Source organism: Heptranchias perlo, chromosome 15 (genome assembly GCF_035084215.1).
Source record: "Heptranchias perlo isolate sHepPer1 chromosome 15, sHepPer1.hap1, whole genome shotgun sequence".
NCBI lineage: Eukaryota > Metazoa > Chordata > Chondrichthyes > Hexanchiformes > Hexanchidae > Heptranchias > Heptranchias perlo.
Window position 1 is genome coordinate 64,854,471 of NC_090339.1, and position 24,349 is coordinate 64,878,819.

Sequence of the window (24,349 nt, forward strand, 5' to 3'; positions counted from 1 at the left end):
CAAGCTTTTGGTCACCTGTCCTAATATCCCCTTACGTGGCTCGGTGTCAAATTTTTTCTGATTGCACTCCTGTGAAGCGCCTCGGGACGTTTTACTACATTTAAGGTGCTATATAAATGCAAGTTGTTGTTGTTGTAGTCGGACAGCATTGTGTCTCAAATGTTTAGAATCCATGACGATCGTACTGTGCCCTGAGAGTATCGAGCAGTGTGATCATCAGCTTGATTTGTTCTTAACTCGATTCAGATCAGAAGGCGATGGAGAATATCCAACAGTGTAATGTCTAATGTCTGATTAATACTGGGACAAGTATCTCACACGGGCTCAGTTTGAGATCTTAAATCAGTTCAAAGCTCAATTCGTTCACACAGTCATCTGAATTTTGTTTTTTGGTGACTGGCCGTGAGGGTGTTGTCCCTTCTTGACCTGCTCCATCTCGCTGGGGTGTCTGTTACAACAACCGTCTCATCCTCCTCAACTGTCTCTCTTCCAATTGGCCAGTTCCATGGGTCTCTCCAGTTCCGCTGCTATTTGCCTGAACTCAGTCAGTGCACCTTCCCGCCCCAGAGCCCCCCAGGGATCTATCCTTGGATCCCCCCTCTTTTGCAAGTCCCTTGCGTCACAGGGTACAGTGGTGTAGTGGTTATGTTACAGGACTAGTAATCCAGAGGCCTGGACTAATAATGATGTGGAGATGCCGGTGATGGACTGGGGTTGACAAATGTAAGGAATCTTACAACACCAGGTTATAGTCCAACTGTTTTATTTGAAAATCACAAGCTTTCGGAGGCTTTCTCCTTCGTCAGGTGAGCGAGTGTGGGATTCCATGGAAGGTTACCGCATTTATATTCAGAGAACAATACCTGGTGATTACAGATAATCTTTCCAACTGCCCGTTGTCAAGGCAATCAAAGTGTTCAGACAGAGTGATGTTACCTACAGGACCACCGAATACACAAACGGCCAGAACACAAAACAGAGAGAGAGAGAGAGAGAGAGGGAGAGAAACATCCGAAAGGAAGAGAAAGACAGAGAATGACTCGTTGTGTTAAAAACAGATAACTTTTTTTCGCTGGTGGGGTTACGTGTAGCGTGACATGAACCCAAGATCCCGGTTGAGGCCGTCCTCATGGGTGCGGAACTTGGCTATCAATTTCTGTTCGACGATTTTGCGTTGTCGTGTGTCTTGAAGGCCGCCTTGGAGAACGCTTACCCGAAGATCGGTGGCTGAACGTCCTTGACTGCTGAAGTGTTCCCCGACTGGGAGGGAACCCTCCTGTCTGGCGATTGTTGCGCGGTGTCCGTTCATCCGTTGTCGCAGTGTCTGCATGATCTCGCCAATGTACCATGCTCCGGGGCATCCTTTCCTGCAACGTATGAGGTAGACAACGTTGGCCGAGTCACAGGAGTATGAACCATGTACCTGGTGGGTGGTGTCTGTGTCGATGATCTGGCACATCCCCACACCTCCACTACTCGCCTTCAAACAGCCACCCAACCTCAAACAGACCATCATTCGCAGCAAATTACCCAGCTTTCAGGAGAACAGTGTCCACGACAATACACAACCCTGCCACGGCAACCTCTGCATGACATGCCAGATCATCGACACAGACACCACCATCACACGAGAGGACACCACCCACCAGGTACATGGTTCATACTCCTGTGACTCGGCCAACGTTGTCTACCTCATACGTTGCAGGAAAGGATGCCCCAGAGCATGGTACATTGGCGACAACGCAAAATCGTCGAACAGAAATTGATAGCCAAGTTCCGCACCCATGAGGACGGCCTCAACCGGGATCTTGGGTTCATGTCACGCTACACGTAACTCCACCAGCGAAAAAAAGTTATCTGTTTTTAACACGAGTCATTCTCTGTCTTTCTCTTCCTTTCGGATGTTTCTCTCCCTCTCTCTGTTTTGTGTTCTGGCCGTTTGTGTATTCGGTGGTCCTGTAGGTAACATCACTCTGTCTGAACACTTTGATTGCCTTGACAACGGGCAGTTGGAAAGATTATCTCTAATCACCAGGTATTGTTCTCTGACTATAAATGCGGTAACCTTCCATGGAATCGCACACTCGCTCACCTGACGAAGGAGAAAGCCTCCGAAAGCTTGTGATTTTCAAATAAAACAGTTGGACTGTAACCTGGTATTGTAAGATTCCTTACACTGGACTAATAATCCAGAGGATGTGAGTTCATTACCACCACGAGAATTTAAATTCAGTTTTAAAAATCTGGAAAAAAAATCTGGTCTCGGTAAAAGTGACCTTGAAGCTGTCGGATTGTCGTAAAAACCCAACTGGTTCACTAATGTCCTTTAGGGAAGGAAACCTGCCGTCCTTACCCGGCCTGGGCCTATATGTGAGTCCAGACCCACACCAACGTGGTTGACTATTAACTGCCCTCTAGTGACCTCGTAAGCTCCTCAGTTGCCTCAAACCGCTACCTGCAGTTCAAGAAGGCGGCCCACCACCGCCACCGCCACCTCAGGGCAACTAGGGACGAGCAATAAATGCCGGCCTTGCCAGCGACGCCCACATCCCCTGAATGAATTGAGAAAAAGCACCCATTACTCACTCAGGCTAAACCAGACCCTGTGAAACCTCGGCATCTTGTTCCACCCAGAGCTGTGCTTCAAACTTCACACCACATCCATCACCAAAATCACTTATTTCCACCTCTGCGTAATTGTCCATCTCTGCTCCTTATCCATGCTTTTGTTATCTCTACACTCAATTTCTCCAATGTCCTACTTGCTGCCTGAATCCTGTCCCGTACTACGTTCTGTGCGCCCGTCCCTCGGGCGCTCGCTAGCGCCCGTCGGGTGAACAGATGTTTTCAAAGACCCAACGAGGCCGTTTCTTGGTCAATGCTGCAAAGGTTTGGATCAGTTTCAGCCCAGGCATGAAACTGGCGAATTGGGGGAGCCTTAGTTTGGCAAACCCAGTCTTGGGTCTCATGGCGTCATGAGTTAATGTGATTGGCGGCATCTTAAATTTCTGTTTTAATTCTCTTTGATATTAGATACTTATTTATATAATGCTCCAAGGTGAAGGGTCACAACAGACGTTACTTTGTTTGTTCCTGCGCAGTGAGTGTACTGTTTCCACGTAAGATGCACGGAGATATCGAAAACTGGGGTAAAGTTCATAGAATCTTACAGCACAGGAGGAGGCCGTTCAGCCCATCGTGTCTGTGCCGGCTCTTTGAAAGAGCTATCCAATTAGTCCCACTCCCCCTGCTCTTTCCCCATAGCTCTGTAAATTTCTCCACTTCAAGTATTTATCCAATTCCCTTTTGAAAGTTATTATTGAATCTGCTTCCACCGCCCTTTCAGGCAGCGCATTCCAGATCATCACAACTCGCTGCGTAAAACAATTTCTCCTCCTCTCCCCTCTGATTCTTTTGCCAGTTATTTTAAATCTGTGTCCTCTGGTTACTGACCCTCCCACCACTGGAAACAGTTTCTCCTTATTTACTCTATCAAAACCCTTCATGATTTTGAACACCTCGATTAAATCTCCCCTTAACCTTCTCTGCTCCAAGGAGAACAATCCCAGCTTCTCCAGTCTCTCCACGTAACTGAAGTCCCTCATCCCTGGTTTGGCTTTTTAAAAAAAACATCTTTAGAAGAGGAACCGAATAGGCTGATTAATGGACATTCTCCCTGGCCAATCATTTCTTCTTTTCACGGTTTCTTGGCTTTTGATTCCAGATTATCTGCTGCTGATATTGGTGCGTTAAGAGGAAACCTGGAGGAAATCTGCTCGTTTCAGCAAACCCTCTACCAGACTTTGGAGGAATGCGCTAAGTAAGTTGGAAAATATCTCATAACATCTTGAACTTTACTGGAAGTCCTCAATACCATTTCTCTCGCTTTTTTTTTGGGGATACTAATTAATATTTTTTGATTATCAGTTGATCATCTATCGTCGCCCACATGCATTAGGGTCGATTTTCCTGGTCCTGGACCTGGTTGTGTTCGATTGTCTGACTGTATCTTCTTCCCCACCCTGTTCCCATCCTGGACCAGGAAAACCTGCCCCTTTACCTGCACAGCTTGCAGTGGACAGATACCTAATGAAAAGGTGCACAAAATCCCTGCCTGCAGTGAATTCATATATTTTTTTACAAAAGTAATTAACGAGTATGAGGCTGCGGCCATAACACAGCGAGTTTATAGGAACATGGGAATTACTGGACAAAAAAAAGATCAAAGTCCATCTCATTCACCACCTCCCACCCCTGGTAGTCGCTGATACAATGATAATGGATTGTTGACTAATCAGAGCAATCAATCTCCATCAATGAGTCTACAACAGACCCAGACATGAGGTGAGGAAAACCCCCAGTGGGGGAGAGCTTTGGGAACCACAGGTCCAAAGTCACCTGTTCCTCCCGAGCCTGTTACGTCCGTTTACCCGTTGAGCAGCTGATCCATAAAAAACAGGAAAGTCCCAGGTCCGACCCCTGTTTGCGTTGAGTTAGCTGACTCAGTAGAGAGGTTAAAATTGGACTCAGCGCCCCCCCCACCCCGGGTTAGGGAGGGGACGAGCAGCCGGGCGTTCCATCAATGATCAGTATCCAGTGCTCCCTGTTGGATGAAGACAGGATCGGGCTCGTTTGTGATGCATCCCTTGGATCAATAGCCCGTTGACTTTCACAGTAAAGGCTTACAAACTAATGGCCACAGGTTAGGGGAGGGCAACAGCACCTGTTGAAACGATGCTCCAGGAGGGAGTCAGTATCCTCAGGAATGGGGAAGATTAGCAGAGGAAGAGGTACTGGGGATAAATGAACAAAGTCTGCCTGTAACTGAGCAGGCGAGTCCTGCACAGTTTTAATTGGTGTCTGTTTTTACAGAAACGGTTAATAACACACTCGATGTACTTGACTGTATTTTCTGACACACAGGCTTCCGAAATCATTTGTATTTCCTTCCCAGAAGGCAGATGGTAGGCTATTTCAGGAAATGGGACAGAGTGAGAACAGATGGCACCAGTTGAGAACTGTTGGTGAATTATCAGTGAATACTGCAGTGGGTAATTAGAATATCAGCGGTATGGAGGAACAGATAAGGGAAGAATTTGTAATGTGTGAAGGGCAATCAATATATTGGCGCCATAAATTGTACAACAGTACACCATGGAATAAAATAAAAGCAACTTTCAAAAGGGGAGTTGGATATATATTTGAAAAGAAGAAATTTGCAGGGCTGTGGGGAAAGAGCAGGGGAGTGGGACTAATTGGATAGCTCTTTCAAAGAGCCGGCACAGGCACGATGGGCCGAATGGCCTCCCTCTGTGCTGTAAGATTCTATGAATTTAAAAGGCACAGTGTGGAAGGAGGCCTTTGGCGCATTGTGTCTGATCCAGTGTAATCCAACACTAATCACATTCTCTACTTCAACTCTTTAACCAATCTTCCTTTGAACATTGCATTGGTCTCTGCTTCAACCACTTCCTGCAGAAAAGCGTCCCACACACCAACAACCCTTTACGTATCTCCCCGAACCGCCCCAATCTCACGCTCTTAGTGATGAGTTTAGATTGATGGACCCTTGTCACTGACCCCTCCTGTGAAATCTATCCCTCAACCAACATCACTAAAACAGATGATCTGGTCATTTATCTCAGTGCTGCTTGTGGGACCTTGCTGTGCGCAAATCGGCTGCTGCGTTTCCTCTATTTACAACAGTGACCACACTTCAAAAGTTATTTATTGGCTGTGAAGGGTTTTGGGGATCCTGGGATCGTGAAAGGCGCTATATAAATGCAAGTCCTTTATTTCAGTGTTGTGTTGTTTCAGCTGGTTAGCCTCTGGCTTTGGGCTGCACATCTGGACTCCCTAAGCTCAGGCTGTAACCTGCCTCTGCCCAGACTCTCTGTATTGAAGTCCCAGTGCCCCGTGGCATCTCACTGATCCCAGGAAGAGCTGTTTCTTTTCAAAATGTAAAATAAAATATATTTTTTTAAAATACAAGCGTTGCAGCTTTCTCTACAGAATTGGAAATGACAAAATAAAAACCGATGACAAGAGAACATTGCAGATACTGAAATTAATTATCTAGTTTGATTGTACTGAGACTACATGATACTATTTCAAAAGAATTGTGAGGTTAGCTCATTTAGTAGAACTCACCTCTTCATCGAACCTTACAGGACAGAAGGAGGCCATTCAGCCCATCGTGCCTGTGCCGGCTCTTTGGAAGAGCTATCCAGTTAGTCCCACTCCCCTGCTCTTTCCCCAGAGCCCTGCAAATTTTTCCTTTTCAAGTATTTATCCAATTCCCTTTTGAAAGTTATTATTGAATCTGCTTCCACCGCCCTTTCAGGCAGCGCATTCCAGATCATAACAACTCGCTGCGTTTAAAAAAAAAATTCTCCTCATCTCCTTTTGCCAATTATCTTAAATCTGTGTCCTCTGGTTATCGACCCTCCTGCCACTGGAAACAGTTTCTCCCTATTTACTCTATCAAAACCCCTCATGATTTTGAACACCTCGATTAAATCTTGAGTTGGAAGGTCACGGGTTCAAGCCCCACTCCAGGAGAAGGGCCGATCCCAAGGGAGTGCTGCGTTGCAGAATGTGCCATTTCTCATACTCAGCATTAAAATGAGGCCACATCTGTCTGTTCCAGTGTTTCACGTGAACTTTAGCTTCTCCCTCAACCAGCATAAACAGAGCAGTTCCTGTTTGTGGGATCTTGCTGCGTACAAAATGGCTGCTGTGTTTGTCGACACAACTGTAGCCACTATTGTTCAAAGGAGCTTGTTTAGACGGAGTGTTTTGAAATGTTTACGCGGTGAGAAGGCACGGACGGTGTGAATGTAGGACTTTATTTTGAAACTTTACCCAGAGAGCGAGTGTGTCTTTAGCACAGTGTAGAGACAGTGCCCTCTGGTGGTGTGGACAAATCCTGCAGTGCGATCGCAGGGAAAAACAAACCTGTTGGACTTTCATTAATGTAAAGACGCAGGGGTTGAAGTTCTGTGTGGGAGGGGGGGGTCTCCCGATTGTCCACCGTAACCAGCGGAAACCTGTTTGTGGATTCCAGTGGATCCCCTGCCAAAATTAGGGCCATTGATTGGGAGAACGCCAGTGGAAATTAACGGCCACAGTGTGTAAGGCCATTGAGAACCCGACTCCCACCGACCGTGATTAATTAATTGCCGTTATCGTAAAACCTCAAGGGATTTATTCTCCAGAGGGAGTTCAACAAGTAGAGCTCAGGACGTCCCAAAGCGCTTTACAGCCAATGATGTGCTTTTGAAGTGCAGTTACTGTTGTAATGTAGGAAACACAGCAGCCAATTTCCGCACAGCAAGATCCCACAAACAGCAATGTGATAATGACCAGATAATCTCTTTTAGAGATGTTGGTTGAGGGATAAATATTGGCCAGGACAACCGTGCGAACTCCCTTGCTCTTCTCCAAAATAGTGGCCATGGGATCTTTTCCGTCCACCTGAGAGGGCAGACGGGGCCTCAGTTTAATGTCTTATCCGAAAGATGGCACTTCCGGCAGCGTGGTGCTCCCGCGGTACTGCCCCCTCCGACGGTGCGGCGCTCCCTCGGTACTGCCCCCTCCGGCGGCGCGGCGCTCCCTCGGTACTGCCCCCTCCGGCGGCGCGGCGCTCCCTCGGTACTGCCCCCTCCGGCGGCGCGGCGCTCCCTCGGTACTGCCCCCTCCGGCGGCGCGGCGCTCCCTCGGTACTGCCCCCTCCGGCGGCGCGGCGCTCCCTCGGTACTGCCCCCTCCGGCGGCGCGGCGCTCCCTCGGTACTGCCCCCTCCGGCGGCGCGGAGCTCCCTCGGTACTGCCCCCTCCCGCGGCGCGGCGCTCCCTCGGTACTGCCCCCTCCGGCGGCGCGGCGCTCCCTCGGTACTGCCCCCTCCGGCGGCGCGGCGCTCCCTCGATACTGCCCCCTCCGGCGGCGCGGCGCTCCCTCGGTACTGCCCCCTCCGGCGGCGCGGCGCTCCCTCGGTACTGCCCCCTCCGGCGGCGCGGCGCTCCCTCGGTACTGCCCCCTCCGGCGGCGCGGCGCTCCCTCGGTACTGCCCCCTCCGGCGGCGCGGCGCTCCCTCGGTACTGCCCCCTCCGGCGGCGCGGCGCTCCCTCGGTACTGCCCCCTCCGGCGGCGCGGCGCTCCCTCGGTACTGCCCCCTCCGGCGGCGCGGCGCTCCCTCGGTACTGCCCCCTCCGGCGGCGCGGCGCTCCCTCGGTACTGCCCCCTCCGGCGGCGCGGCGCTCCCTCGGTACTGCCTCCTCCGGCGGCGCGGCGCTCCCTCGGTACTGCCCCCTCCGGCGGCGCGGCGCTCCCTCGGGACTGCCCCCTCCGGCGGCGCGGCGCTCCCTCGGTACTGCCCCCTCCGGCGGCGCGGCGCTCCCTCGGTACTGCCCCCTCCGGCGGCGCGGCGCTCCCTCGGTACTGCCCCCTCCGGCGGCGCGGCGCTCCCTCGGGACTGCCCCCTCCGGCGGCGCGGCGCTCCCTCGGTCCTGCCCCCTCCGGCGGCGCGGCGCTCCCTTGGTCCTGCCCTGAACTGTCAGTCTAGATCGTGTGCTCAAGTCTTCACAGCCAATTAAGTAATTTTTGCAATGTAGCAACTGCTCTAATGTGGGAAATGCGGCAGCCAATTTGCGCACAGCAAGATCCCACAAACAGTGATGACCTAAATCACCAGATCATCATCTGTTTTTACCTCTGTTCATTTTTCTCCCCCCTGGGGATTAAAAAGCCACCAATCGATAGAAACTTACCAAATGGTTAACTCGATTTAACTGAAGTTAGTATTGGCCGTCTCATTTCGCTATTTTGTGATTCGCCCTTAGATTTCAGTTGTTAATTGGTTTGATTCTCAGGTTGCCAGACTCCCAGCAGAAGGTTGGTGGCTGCTTTCTCAATCTCATGCCTCAGATGAAGTCGCTGTACCTCACGTACTGTGCCAACCATCCCTCCGCTGTCAGCGTACTCACAGAGCACAGGTAAGATCTACCTGAAGGGACAACGCAAGTCTATAGGTTCATGTCATTCTTCCGTAATTGGGAAAAATAATGCACGCAATCAGTTTTACTTTTCTTGCACATTACAATTTGCAGTTTCTGCCTGGCAATCATTCTATAAACTAAATTGTTTATTTATAATTGGTTGCATTTAACCTCGTATTAACAGATTTGGAACTATGAAAAGAGGTGCAGCATTACAGTGAGTGATTTAAAAAAAACCTCAGTATGAATGAATTAATTGTCATAATGAATTATTCACTATAAAAAGAAATTAAGTGATAAAATTTTGTACACATTAATCCTTTTAATCAGGTGTGCCAGTATTAGTGTGATGTTATACTCAGGTGTGCCAGTATTAGTGTGATGTTATACTCAGGTGTGCCAGTATTAGTGCGATGTAGTACTCAGGTGTGCCAGTATTAGTGTGATGTTATACTCAGGTGTGCCAGTATTAGTGTGATGTTGTACTCAGGTGTGCCAGTATTAGTGTGATGTTATACTCAGGTGTGCTAGTATTAGTGTGATATAGTACTCAGGTGTGCCAGTATTAGTGCGATGTTATACTCAGGTGTGCCAGTATTAGTGTGATGTAGTACTCAGGTGTGCCAGTATTAGTGCGATGTTGTACTCAGGTGTGCCAGTATTAGTGTGATGTTATACTCAGGTGTGCCAGTATTAGTGTGATGTTGTACTCAGGTGTGCCAGTATTAGTGCGATGTTATACTCAGGTGTGCCAGTATTAGTGTGATGTAGTACTCAGGTGTGCCAGTATTAGTACGATGTAGTACTCGGGTGTGCCAGTATTAGTACGATGTAGTACTCAGGTGTGCCAGTATTAGTGCGATGTAGTACTCAGGTGTGCCAGCATTAGTGTGATGTACTACTCAGGTGTGCCAGTATTAGTACGATGTAGTACTCGGGTGTGCCAGTATTAGTGCGATGTAGTACTCGGGTGTGCCAGTATTAGTGCGATGTAATACTCACGTGTGCCAGTATTAGTGCGATGTAGTACTCAGGTGTGCCAGTATTAGTGCGATGTAATACTCAGGTGTGCCAGTATTAGTGCGATGTAGTACTCAGGTGTGCCAGCATTAGTATGATGTACTACTCAGGTGTGCCAGTATTAGTACGATGTAGTACTCGGGTGTGCCAGTATTAGTGCGATGTAGTACTCAGGTGTGCCAGTATTAGTGCGATGTAATACTCAGGTGTGCCAGTATTAGTGCGATGTAGTACTCAGGTGTGCCAATATTAGTGCGATGTAGTACTGAGGTGTGCCAGTATTAGTGCGATGTAGTACTCAGGTGTGCCAGTATTAGTGCGATGTAATACTCACGTGTGCCAGTATTAGTGCGATGTAGTACTCAGGTGTGCCAGTATTATTGCGATGTAGTACTTAGATGTGCCAGTATTAGTGCGATGTAGTACTCAGGTGTGCCAGTATTAGTGTGATGTAATACTCAGGTGTGCCAGTATTAGTGCGATGTAGTACTCGGGTGTGCCAGTATTAGTACGATGTAGTACTCAGGTGTGCCAGTATTAGTGCGATGTAGTACTCAGGTGTGCCAGTATTAGTACGATGTAGTACTCGGGTGTGCCAGTATTAGTGCGATGTAGTACTCAGGTGTGCCAGTATTATTGCGATGTAGTACTTAGATGTGCCAGTATTAGTGCGATGTAGTACTCAGGTGTGCCAGTATTAGTGCGATGTAGTAGTCAGGTGTGCCAGTATTAGTGTGATGTAGTACTTAGATGTGCCAGTATTAGTGCGATGTAGTACTCAGGTGTGCCAGTATTATTGCGATGTAGTACTTAGATGTGCCAGTATTAGTGCGATGTAGTACTCAGGTGTGCCAGTATTATTGCGATGTAGTACTTAGATGTGCCAGTATTAGTGCGATGTAGTACTCAGGTGTGCCAGTATTAGTGCGATGTAGTACTCAGGTGTGCCAGTATTATTGCGATGTAGTACTTAGATGTGCCAGTATTAGTGCGATGTAGTACTCAGGTGTGCCAGTATTAGTACGATGTAGTACTCGGGTGTGCCAGTATTAGTACGATGTAGTACTCGGGTGTGCCAGTATTAGTGCGATGTAGTACTTAGGTTTGCCAGTATTAGTGCGATGTAGTACTCAGGTGTGCCAGTATTAGTGCGATGTAATACTCACGTGTGCCAGTATTACTGCGATGTAGTACTCAGGTGTGCCAGTATTAGTGCGATGTAGTACTCAGGTGTGCCAGTATTAGTGCGATGTAGTACTCAGGTGTGCCAGTATTAGTGTGATGTCGTACTCAGGTGTGCCAGTATTATTGTGATGTAATACTCAGGTGTGCCAGTATTAGTGCGATGTAGTACTCAGGTGTGCCAGTATTAGTGCGATGTAGTACTCAGGTGTACCAGTATTAGTGCGATGTAGTACTCAGGTGTGCCAGTATTAGTGCGATGTAGTACTCAGGTGTGCCAGTATTAGTGCTATGTAGTACTCAGGTGTGCCAGTATTATTGCGATGTCGTACTTAGATGTGCCAGTATTAGTGCGATGTAGTACTCAGGTGTGCCAGTATTAGTGCGATGTAGTACTCAGGTGTGCCAGTATTATTGCGATGTAGTACTTAGATGTGCCAGTATTAGTGCGATGTAGTACTCAGGTGTGCCAGTATTATTGCGATGTAGTACTCGGGTGTGCCAGTATTAGTATGATGTAGTACTCGGGTGTGCCAGTATTAGTGCGATGTAGTACTTAGGTTTGCCAGTATTAGTGCGATGTAGTACTCAGGTGTGCCAGTATTATTGCGATGTAATACTCACGTGTGCCAGTATTAGTGCGATGTAGTACTCAGGTGTGCCAGTATTATTGCGATGTAGTACTTCGATGTGCCAGTATTAGTGCGATGTAGTACTCAGGTGTGCCAGTATTAGTGCGATGTAGTACTCAGGTGTGCCAGTATTAGTGTGATGTCGTACTCAGGTGTGCCAGTATTAGTGTGATGTAATACTCAGGTGTGCCAGTATTAGTGCGATGTAGTACTCAGGTGTGCCAGTATTAGTGCGATGTAGTACTCAGGTGTACCAGTATTAGTGCGATCTAGTACTCAGGTGTGCCAGTATTAGTGCAATGTAGTACTCAGGTGTGCCAGTATTAGTGCTATGTAATACTCAGGTGTGCCAGCGTTAGTGTGATGTAGTACTCAGGTGTGCCAGTATTAGTGCGATGTAGTACTCGGGTGTGCCAGTATTAGTACGATGTAGTACTCAGGTGTGCCAGTATTAGTACGATGTAGTACTCGGGTGTGCCAGTATTAGTACGATGTAGTACTCGGGTGTGCCAGTATTCGTGCGATGTAGTACTTCGGTGTGCCAGTATTAGTGCGATGTAGTACTCAGGTGTGCCAGTATTAGTGTGATGTAATACTCAGGTGTGTGAGTATTAGTGCTATGTAGTACTCAGGTGTGCCAGTATTAGTACGATGTAGTACTCGGGTGTGCCAGTATTAGTACGATGTAGTACTCGGGTGTGCCAGTATTAGTGCGATGTAGTAATTAGGTGTGCCAGTATTAGTGCAATGTAGTACTCAGGTGTGCCAGTATTAGTGCGATGTAATACTCACGTGTGCCAGTATTAGTGCGATGTAATACTCACGTGTGCCAGTATTAGTGCGATGTCGTACTCAGGTGTGCCAGTATTATTGCGATGTAGTACTTAGATGTGCCAGTATTAGTGCGATGTAGTACTCAGGTGTGCCAGTATTAGTGCGATGTAGTACTCAGGTGTGCCAGTATTAGTGCGATGTAGTACTCAGGTGTGCCAGTATTAGTGCGATGTAGTACGCAGGTGTGCCAGTATTAGTGTGATGTTATACTCAGGTGTGCCAGCATTAGTGTGATGTAGTACTCAGGTGTGCCAGTATTAGTGTGATGTAGTACTCAGATGTGCCAGTATTAGTGCGATGTTGTACTCAGGTGTGCCAGCATTAGTGCGATGTAGTACTTAGGTGTGCCAGTATTAGTGCGATGTAGTACTCAGGTGTGCCAGTATTAGTGCGATGTAATACTCACGTGTGCCAGTATTAGTGCGATGTAGTACTCAGGTGTGCCAGTATTAGTGCGATGTTGTACTCAGGTGTGCCAGCATTAGTGTGATGTAGTACTCAGGTGTGCCAGTATTAGTGTGATGTTGTACTCGGGTGTGCCAGTATTAGTGTGATGTAGTACTCAGGTGTGCCAGTATTAGTGCGATGTAGTACTCAGGTGTGCCAGTATTATTGCGATGTAGTACTTAGATGTGCCAGTATTAGTGCGATGTAGTACTCAGGTGTGCCAGTATTATTGCGATGTAGTACTTAGATGTGCCAGTATTAGTGCGATGTAGTACTCAGGTGTGCCAGTATTATTGCGATGTCGTACTTAGATGTGCCAGTATTAGTGCGATGTAGTACTCAGGTGTGCCAGTATTAGTGCGATGTAGTACTCAGGTGTGCCAGTATTATTGCGATGTAGTACTTAGATGTGCCAGTATTAGTGCGATGTAGTACTCAGGTGTGCCAGTATTAGTGCGATGTAGTACTCAGGTGTGCCAGTATTATTGCGATGTCGTACTTAGATGTGCCAGTATTAGTGCGATGTAGTACTCAGGTGTGCCAGTATTAGTGCGATGTAGTACTCAGGTGTGCCAGTATTATTGCGATGTAGTACTTAGATGTGCCAGTATTAGTGCGATGTAGTACTCAGGTGTGCCAGTATTATTGCGATGTAGTACTCGGGTGTGCCAGTATTAGTGCGATGTAGTACTCAGGTGTGCCAGTATTAGTGCGATGTAATACTCACGTGTGCCAGTATTAGTGCGATGTTGTACTCGGGTGTGCCAGTATTAGTGTGATGTAGTACTCAGATGTGCCAGTATTAGTGCGATGTAGTACTTAGGTGTGCCAGTATTAGTGCGATGTAGTACTCAGGTGTGCCAGTATTAGTGCGATGTAATACTCACGTGTGCCAGTATTAGTGTGATGTTATACTCAGGTGTGCCAGCATTAGTGTGATGTAGTACTCAGGTGTGCCAGTATTAGTGTGATGTAGTACTCAGATGTGCCAGTATTAGTGCGATGTAGTACTTAGGTGTGCCAGTATTAGTGCGATGTAGTACTCAGGTGTGCCAGTATTAGTGCGATGTAATACTCACGTGTGCCAGTATTAGTGCGATGTAGTACTCAGGTGTGCCAGCATTAGTGTGATGTAGTACTCAGGTGTGCCAGTATTAGTGTGATGTTGTACTCGGGTGTGCCAGTATTAGTGTGATGTAGTACTCAGATGTGCCAGTATTAGTGCGATGTAGTACTTAGGTGTGCCAGTATTAGTGCGATGTAGTACTCAGGTGTGCCAGTATTAGTGCGATGTAATACTCACGTGTGCCAGTATTAGTGCGATGTTGTACTCAGGTGTGCCAGCATTAGTGTGATGTAGTACTCAGGTGTGCCAGTATTAGTGTGATGTTGTACTCGGGTGTGCCAGTATTAGTGTGATGTAGTACTCAGGTGTGCCAGTATTCGTGTGATGTTGTACTCCGGTGTGCCAGTATTAGTGTGATGTTATACTCAGGTGTGTATGAGCAGTCAGATTCTGATTCTAGGCAATACATGATATAAAACAAGGTTCAAAAATAGACTGAATCTCATTTTATTGGCAAGTTATATACTGATTGAAAAATGTAATTTGGATAAGATGGAATCTGTTTCTCCAATCATACCTACGTTTAATGATGGGAAATGTATTTACACAATGACAGAGTCAAAGCAAAAAGAAATTCAGGCAAGATTTACCATGAATTGGAAAAATTTGTAGTCTGAAATTATTGGCTGACATTATTCTGATTTTATGATGTTTGTTGAGGGGAGGAAGAAGTTGCTTTTCTAGCACCTTTCACATCATCAGGATGACCCAGCAAACTTCACAACTAATCAATTACTTTTGAAGTGCAGTCACATGTTTTATGTGGTGAACACAGCAGCCGATTTGCACACAGTAAGATCCCACAAACAGCAAATGGGATATAAGGCCAGTTAATTTGTTGTTTTGGTGATGTTGGTTGAGGGATAATATTGGCCAGGACACCGGGAGAACTCCCCTGCTCTTCTTCCAATAGCGGCTGTGGGATCTTTTATGCCCACCTTAGAGGGCAGACGGGGCCTCGGTTTAAAGTCTCATCTGACAGACGGCACCTCTGACAGTGCAGCACTCCCTCAGTACTGCATTGGGAGTGCTGCCTAGATTTTGTGCTCTAGTTTCTGGAGTGGGGTTCGAACCCATGACCTTCTGACTCAGGGATGAGAGTGATACCCACTGGACCATCCAGATGCTAATTCAAAGAGCCTAGCTCTACATTAATGCCTGAGGTGTTGGTTTTTCTCCACTTTTAAGATCACTAACGAATAATAATTTCACACTACAACAAGAGCAGTCAAATTAGACCACTGGATTTGAGCTGCTTGCGTTAGTTTTGCTGCAGTGTCTGGTGTGGAAGTGTACAGTAACAGTTTACCCTTGGTGCGATTGCTGTTCATGCTCCTGTTCTACCTGAAAGTGTTGCTGAAATTTTGACACCTTTTTATAATGTTTTTTAAAACGTGTCCAAAAACAAACCACAATCACATTCGTTGGTTCCTCACCCGGCAAAAGCTTAAACTGCAAAGAGAACCACCTGCTTCCGTACCCACAATCACCTGTGGCTCTCGGCAGCCGCAAGCACCTCAGCCTTGACCTCTCGTAAGAACGTAAGAAACAGGAGCAGGACTAGGCCATTCGGCCCCTCGAGCCTGCTCCACCATTCAATCAGATCATGGCTGAGCTTCGATCTTCGACCTCAACTCCACTTTCCTTGATTCCGCTAGAGCCCAGAAATCTATCAATCTCAGCCTTGAATATATTCAATGACTCTGGGGTAGAGCATCCCAAAGGCTCTTGTCTTGTACGCTGCTACTGGCCAGGTTATTGTGTGTCCATCGCACCGCGTCTCTGCTGCTGCAGAACCCACCATCCTAAACCAAATACGGTATTTATAGCGAAGCGGGAAGGGACTGGGCATGAGAGATGTCAATAACCAACCAAACTGATTTATTCAACGGATGTTAAGATAATTGGTGAAAGAACTAGGGTGGGGTGAGGGGGAGATGAGAATTTTTATTATTTACGCAGTGAGTTGTTATGATCTGGAACGCGCTGCCTGAAAGGGCGGTGGAAGCAGATTCAATAATAACTTTCAAAAGGGAATTGGATAAATACTTGAAGGAAAAAAATTTCCAGAGCTATGGGGAAAGAGCAGGGGAGTGGGATTAATTGGATAGCTCTTTCAAAAAGCCGGCACAGGCACGATGGGCTGAATGGACTCCTTCTGTGCTGTAAGATTCTATGATACTATGATCTTTTTTTAATTAGTAAATTGAGCCCCCACTATGCAAGGCAGGTACATCTCTTAAGTTATAGCAAAGGCCAGGCACACACACATGCTCTGAAAGGCATGAAGGGGGAAGTTAGTAGTTATGGGGGGGTATTTGTTTTGACAAAGCCTGTGGAGAGAGGCTGAGCGAAAGGTTACAACAGAAGCAGGTCAACAGAAGATTTCGGGGTTTCAAGGGCGAACCGGAGAAAGGGAAAGAGCCCCAAAAATGAAATACTAGAGGGTAATCGTGGGAGGGGTTTGAACCCCAAGGATCACAACCGGAGCTGAACGGGAGGCTGAACGGGAGGGAGTTCATCCACGGAACGCTGGGCGATAATTAACCTGATTTACCAGCGAGGATCCTCCATCAGCAAACATGTCGTCTGTCCTCCCACACTTGCCACAAAGCAAAGGCGTTGTGCAGACTGAAACCTCAAATTTAAAACTCTCACGCTCGTGTTCAAATCTCCCTGGCCTCGCCTCTCCCTATCACTGTAACCTCCTCCAGCCCTACAACCCTCCGAGATCTGGGTCCCTTGCTGTTTGTGGTCTACATTAATGACTTGGATATGAATGTAAAAGGTATGATCAGTAAGTTCGCTGATGATACAAAAATTGGCAGGGTGGTAAATAGCGAGGAGGATAGCCTCAGTCTGCAGGACGATATAGATGGGTTGGTCAGATGGGCGGAACAGTGGCAAATGGAATTTAACCCGGAAAAGTGCGAGGTGATGCACTTTGGAGGGACTAACAAGGCAAGGGAATACACAATGAATGGGAGGACCCTAGGCAAGACAGAGGGTCAGAGGGATCTTGGTGTGCAAGTTCACAGATCCCTGAAGGCGGCGGAACAGGTAGATAAGGTGGTAAAGAAGGCATATGGGATACTTGCCTTTATTAGCCGAGGCATAGAATATAAGAGCAAGGAGGTTATGATGGAGCTGTATAAAACACTGGTTAGGCCACAGCTGGAGTACTGTGTGCAGTTCTGGTCGCCACACTACAGGAAGGATGTGATCGCTTTGGAGAGGGTGCAGAGGAGATTCACCAGGATGTTACCAGGGCTGGAGCGCTTCAGCTATGATGAGAGACTGGGAAGATTGGGTTTGTTTTCCTTGGAGCAGAGGAGGCTGAGTGGGGACATGATTGAGGTGTACAAAATTATGAGGGGCACAGATAGGATGGATACTAAGGAGCTTTTTCCCTTCGTTGAGGGTTCTATAACAAGGGGACATAGATTCAAGGTAAAAGGCGGGAGGTTTAGAGGGGATTTGAGAAAGAACTTTTTCACCCAGAGGGTGGTTGGAGTCTGGAACTCACTGCCTGAAAGGGTTGTGGAGGCAGGAACCCTCACAACATTCAAGAAGCATTTGGATGAGCACTTGAAATGCCATAGCATACAAGGCTACGGACCAAATGCTGGAATATGGGATTAGAGTGGACAGGGCTGATGGCCGGCGCGGACACGATGGGCCGAAGGGCCTCTATCCGTGCTGTATAACTCTATGACTCTATCTCTGCGCCCATTCCGCCGACCCCCCCTCCCCCCACCATTGGCGGTCGTGCTAACAGCTGCCGAGGCCCCAAGCTCTGGAATTCCCGCCCAAATCCCCACCACCTCCCTCAAACCCACCTCCTTGACCAGGTTTCAATCACTCCTCCTAATTGCTCGGGCTTGGAGCCTGCTTTTCCTTACCCCTTTATCAAACTCCTTGGGATGTTTTTCCACATTAAAGGCGCAGTGAGAGACAGTGGGTACCACACTCGCCTCTGAGTCAGAAAGTCGTGGGTTCGAGTCCCACTCTGAGACTTGAGCCCATAATCCAGGCCGACACTCCCAGTGCAGTACTGAGGGAGTGCTGCACTGTCGGAGGGGCAGTACTGAGGGAGTGCTGCACTGTCGGAGGGTCAGTACTGAGGGAGCGCTGCACTGTCGGAGGGTCAGTACTGAGGGAGCGCTGCACTGTCGGAGGGTCAGTACTGAGGGAGTGCTGCACTGTCGGAGGGTCAGTACTGAGGGAGTGCTGCACTGTCGGAGGGTCAGTACTGAGGGAGCGCTGCACTGTCGGAGGGTCAGTACTGAGGGAGCGCTGCACTGTCGGAGGGTCAGTACTGAGGGAGCGCTGCACTGTCGGAGGGTCAGTACTGAGGGAGCGCTGCACTGTCGGAGGGTCAGTACTGAGGGAGTGCTGCACTGTCGGAGGGTCAGTACTGAGGGAGCGCTGCACTGTCGGAGGGGCAGTACTGAGGGAGCGCTGCACTGTCGGAGGGTCAGTACTGAGGGAGCGCTGCACTGTCGGAGGGTCAGTACTGAGGGAGCGCTGCACTGTCGGAGGGTCAGTACTGAGGGAGCGCTGCACTGTCGGAGGGTCAGTACTGAGGGAGCGCCGCACTGTCGGAGGGTCAGTACTGAGGGAGCGCTGCACTGTCGGAGGGTCAGTACTGAGGGAGCGCCGCACTGTCGGAGGGTCAGTACTGAGGGAGTGCTGCACTGTCGGAGGGTCAGTACTGAGGGAGTGCTGCACTGTCGGAGGGTCAGTACTGAGGGAGTGCTGCACTGTCGGAGGGTCAGTACTGAGGGAGTGCTGCACTGTCGGAGGGTTGGTACTGAGGGAGCGCTGCACTGTCGGAGGGTCAGTACTGAGGGAGCGCCGCACTGTCGGAGGGTCAGTACTGAGGGAGTGCTGCACTGTCGGAGGGTCAGTACTGAGGGAGTGCTGCACTGTCGGAGGGTCAGTACTGAGGGAGTGCTGCACTGTCGGAGGGTCAGTACTGAGGGAGTGTTGCACTGTCGGAGGGTCAGTACTGAGGGAGTGCTGCCCTGTCGGAGGGTCAGTACTGAGGGAGTGCTGCCCTGTCGGAGGGTCAGTACTGAGGGAGTGCTGCACTGTCGGAGGGTTGGTACTGAGGGAGCGCTGCACTGTCGGAGGGTCAGTACTGAGGGAGTGCTGCACTGTCGGAGGGTCAGTACTGAGGGAGTGTTGCACTGTCGGAGGGTCAGTACTGAGGGAGTGCTGCACTGTCGGAGGGTCAGTACTGAGGGAGTGCTGCACTGTCGGAAGGTCAGTACTGAGGGAGCGCTGCACTGTCGGAAGGTCAGTACTGAGGGAGCGCTGCACTGTCGGAAGGTCAGTACTGAGGGAGCGCTGCACTGTCGGAGGGTCAGTACTGAGGGAGCGTTGCACTGTCGGAGGGTCAGTACTGAGGGAACGCTGCACTGTCGGGAGGGTCAGTACTGAGGGAGCGCTGCACTGTCGGAGGGTCAGTACTGAGGGAGCGCTGCACTGTCGGAGAGTCAGTACTGAGGGAGCGCTGCACTGTCGGAGGGTCAGTACTGAGGGAACGCTGCACTGTCGGGAGGGTCAGTACTGAGGGAGTGCTGCACTGTCGGAGGTGCCGTCTTTAAGTTGAGACATTAAACTGACGCCCCACCTGCCCTCTGTGGTGGATGTAAAAGATCCCACGGCCACTATTTCGAAGAAGAGCAGGGGAGTTCTCTCCGGAGTCCTGGCCAGTATTTCTCCCGCAAGCAGCACCATTGCAACAGATTACCTGATTGTTTATCTCATTGCTCTTTGTGGGATCTTGCAGTGCGCAAAATCGCTGTTGCATTTCCTACATTACAACAGAGAGTACACTTCAAAAAGTACTTCATTGGCTGCAAAGCACTGTGGGATGTCCTGAGGTCATAAACCAGTTGGGTTTACAACGACAATCCATCAGCTTCGTGGTCACTTTTACTGACTGCAGCTTTTTATCTGATAGCTGAGGATGTGAAGAGGCGAGATATGAACACAGGTTCTTTCATTACTTGGGCAGCAAATCGTCCTCTGCGCGGTAAGGGTAGACGTTGTGGGATTTGGTGGTGTGACAAATCAGCTTACCCGCCCTGCGCTCGTACCAGTTATTGCGGTTCCTGCCCCCGAGTTGTACTGGTTGTCCTGACCTGGTGGAGTTAACTTAGTGTAAATCCACAGTCAATATATCACCCTGACTAGGTCTCACCAGTTTATGAATATCGCAGCATTGGACTAAGAATTTGGTGCAGAGTTTATGAAACACAGAGTTACAGCAAGGCAAAGGATAAAACTGTACCTGAAGAGAGAAGACCACATCACTGAAGCATATTCCTTCACTTGTCTTTTACTCTAAACTTACGCTCTGGGTACGGTGTGTTCTTGTCCTTCACGCTGCTAACAGTGGGCTGCCAACGGCCCACAAACACTAGCACCCGCGTAAAGTTTGAATTATTTGTCGCTGTTTGAATCTCCTGGGCCCGGAGGTTTGGGAGATCAGTAACTGGTACGAGCGCTGGACGGGTAAGCTGATTTGTCACACCACCAAACCCCACAACGTCTACCCTTACCGCGCGGAACACAATTTGCTGTCCAAATGATGAAAGAACCTGCATTCGTACCTTAGCGTTGTTGCCTCTTTGGTGGATAAATTCTAAATCAGAACTCCGAGACCTGTTAGTTTCAGCAACTGGAGACATCTGTAAATTAGTGGGAGCGGGGATTTAAACCTCGTGTGCGGCACTCAACATTCGATGCTTCAAACATCAACTGTCCACAAAGGCAAAACCCTTGGAAGTCCCTGGATGGTGCGAGTTGCGTTTGTATTTTTTCAGGGATTTTATTTCCGAAGCGTTTGTCTCTCAGATTTAATAAGATGCTACTGCCTGCAGACATGGTCTTTCTATCCTCCACTGCAATCTAGTTGAATTATTTTGATGCTTTCTGTAACTGTTGTTTCTTGTCCCAGTAAATGTTCCATTCCTGACTGTTCCAGTGTAGCAGGAACGATACTGTGCCCTTCCTGGAGGTTGTAAACAAACAAGCTCAAGAAAGAAAGAAAGATTTGCATTTCTGTAGAACCTTTCACGACCTCAGGACGTCCCAAAGTGCTTTACAGCCAATGAAGTACTTTTGAAGTGTAGTCACTGTTTGTAATGTAGGAAACACGGCAGCCAATTTGCACACAGCAAGATCCCACAAACAGCAATTAAATAAATGACCAGATAATCTATTTTTTTAGTGATGTTGGTTTAGGGATAAACATTGGCCCGGACACCGGGGAGAACTCCCCTGCTCTTCTTCAAACAGTGCCGGGGATCTTTTACATCCACCTGAGAGGGCAGACAGGTCCTGGGCTTAATGCTCAGGCTGGTGAGAGGAAATAAGAAGGGTAAACTGGTTTGTTCTCATGTTGTCAATGTTGACACCATGTTTTTAAATCATTTATCAATTCTACATGCTTAATTTGGCTTAACGTTTTGAAGGGGGCTTAGAAATAATATTTTGCAAGTTTATCTTTTATATTCCTATTTCCTGGGTTTCCATTAAGGCCAAGATTGCCTTTTCAAATTTGGCATTTACAATTATAAATTGGGTGAAAATTGGAACCATTTTTTGACAGATGTTATCTTTTTTAAAATTTTGGTCACGTGTCACAGGCACGATGGGCTGAATGGCCTCCTTCTGTGCCGTATAGTTCTACGGTTCTTTTCAAGACGTTAACGTGAGGAGCTTTTCTCTGTCTGCTACACAACAGTGAGCTTATTAATAACCCGATGCAGTCGGATCATGTGATCTCAAACCTTCAGTGAAAGGATATGGTCGTTTGACCTATTAAGTCAGTTGTAAAATCGTCAGCCTCGCTCGTTTTGGAGAAGCTGAGCCAAAAACAGGAAATGGTCAAAGTGCAAAGCAGCTTTGGGATACAACAGAATGCTTCAGAGATGTGACGAGAAGTTAAGCAGTGTTTCCAGCAGTTGGTGGTGTCGCTGGTACACTAGAGGGCAGCCTTGGGCATCGTGCCGTCACAGTGAAGGTCTTTTCTTGATGCCATCGTAAGAGCTATGATTCTTGGTCGCCAGTTAGCAGCAATTTTTTAATAAAAATTAATTATAATATGCTGTGTGTTCTAGTCCGAGGATAAAATGCATGTTAAATATTGTAGTTTATTAATTTATAATGCTAACTGTTTTAATTACTCTTGACACTTTTTACTTTCAGTAATTACTGCACTGGTTGAATTTAATCTGGAAGTGTGGACATTCTGTTTGAGATTTATTTGTCTTGGGTAAATCTGGGCAAACTGTTACAAATTGCATCACATGAGGATAATACCCTTCCCTCGCCGTCAATTCCACCCCCCTCACTGACCGCTGTCTCCGACTAAACCGGACTATTCGAATGCTCGATTATTCCGATTCCATCCCTGCACTCTCAACAACACCTCGATGTTACGGAGGTGCGATGGAGAGGGTATGAAGTCGGGATTGGCGAACATTGGAATAGTCGATTCTGGAGTTAACAAAAGCATGGACGAGGGGTTCAGAGGCAGATGGGCTGAGGCAGGGGCAGAGATGGGTGATGTTACGGAGGTGGGGGCAAGCAGTCTTTGTCAGAAGCTCAGCTCAGGATTGACTAGGACGTCGAGGTTGCAGACAGTCTGGTTCAGCCTGAGATAGTGGCCTGGGAAGAGGATGGAACCAGTGACGAGAGTAAAGAGTTTGTGACATTCTCCAATCTTACATTTCCAGTCACTCCCTTTGGTCCTCCTTCTCTGGTCTTTTTTGTTCACCCCCTCAATCCCTACCCTTGGATTTCAGTGCCTTGACCCTACCCTTGGGCGTCCTCCCTAAACCTACCCTACCACCTCTCGAATTCCCTCTCCACCTTCAAAAGCCTTCTCAAAAGCCATCTCTCTGACCAAACTTTCAGTCACCTCTCCTGACGTCCATGGCTTGGCCTCTGTTACCTTTTTCCTTTTATTTGTATTTCTTTCTCCACTCCCTACGTGTAGTACCATGTGTTGTTGCCTTGAGCTAAAGGCACTTACAGACGTGCAAGTTGCTGTTGCTTTATGAGCTGCATCAATGTGTGACCAGAGGGAGTGATTAAAAAGCGGGTACCTTAGTAATCGTTTTGTAGACTGTTCTGGCCGGTATCAGTCTTGCTGAAGGGTTTAAAATGTGTTCTGTCTGTTCCGACAGTGAGGAGTTGGATAAGTTTATGGAGAGCCAAGGGGCGACCAGCCCCGGGATTCTGATGCTGACCACGAGCCTCAGCAAACCGTTTATGAGACTGGACAAGTATCCGGCACTCTTGCAAGAACTGGAGCGGCACATGGAGGTACGAGGGACCAGGCTTTGCTTTGGGCGGAGCTCAGACATAAAGTCTTATCGCTATCTGCTGTTCTGTTTTGTGGAACCCTTGATGACCACAGCAAGTACTGGGAATGGACAGCACAGCCCGTCAGATTCTGCACAAGAGAAAAAAAACAAATTAACATTTCACGTGGACCCTCGACGAAGGATTTCGAGGAAGGGTCTTCACGCTAAATGTTACTCCGTCTTTTCTCTTTTCAGATACTGATGGATCTGTTGGGTATTTCCAGCGTATTCTGTTTTTATTCCAGATTTCCAACATTTGTCGTAAGAACATGAGAAATAGGAGCAGGAGTAGGCCATACGGCCCCTCGAGCCTGCTCCGCCATTTAATCAGATCATGGCTGATCTTCGACCTCAACTCCACTTTCCAGCCCGATCCCCATATCCTTTTGATTCCCTCCGAGTCCAAAAATCTGTCGATCTCAGTCTTGAATAAACTCGACGACTGAGCATCCACAGTGCTCTGGGGTAGAGAATTCCAAATATTCCCAACCCTCTGAGTGAAGAAATTCCTCCTTAACTCGGTCCTAAATGGTCGACCCCTTATCCTGAGACTATGCCCCCTAGTTCTAGAATCCAGCCAGGGGAAACAACCTCTCAGCATCTACCCTGTCAAGCCCCCTCAGAACCATATATGTTTCAATGAGATCACCTCTTATTCTTCTAAACTCCAGAGAGTATCGGCCCATTCTACTCAATCTCTCCTCATAGGACAACCCTCTCATCCCAG

General features: G+C 48.1%; 1 protein-coding gene across 4 annotated transcripts in view; it reads left to right on the top strand.

The window, feature by feature from the left end:
* The window catches only part of arhgef6 (Rac/Cdc42 guanine nucleotide exchange factor (GEF) 6), a 163,451-nt gene that overhangs the window by 106,593 nt on the left and 32,509 nt on the right, over window positions 1-24,349 (top strand). For all 4 annotated transcript variants that reach the window (XM_067997332.1, XM_067997333.1, XM_067997335.1 and 1 more), the window contains exons 8-10: window positions 3,725-3,820; window positions 8,870-8,992; window positions 23,443-23,581. In XM_067997332.1, the coding sequence (XP_067853433.1) occupies window positions 3,725-3,820; window positions 8,870-8,992; window positions 23,443-23,581 (358 nt within the window). The remainder of the gene's footprint in view (window positions 1-3,724; window positions 3,821-8,869; window positions 8,993-23,442; window positions 23,582-24,349) is intronic.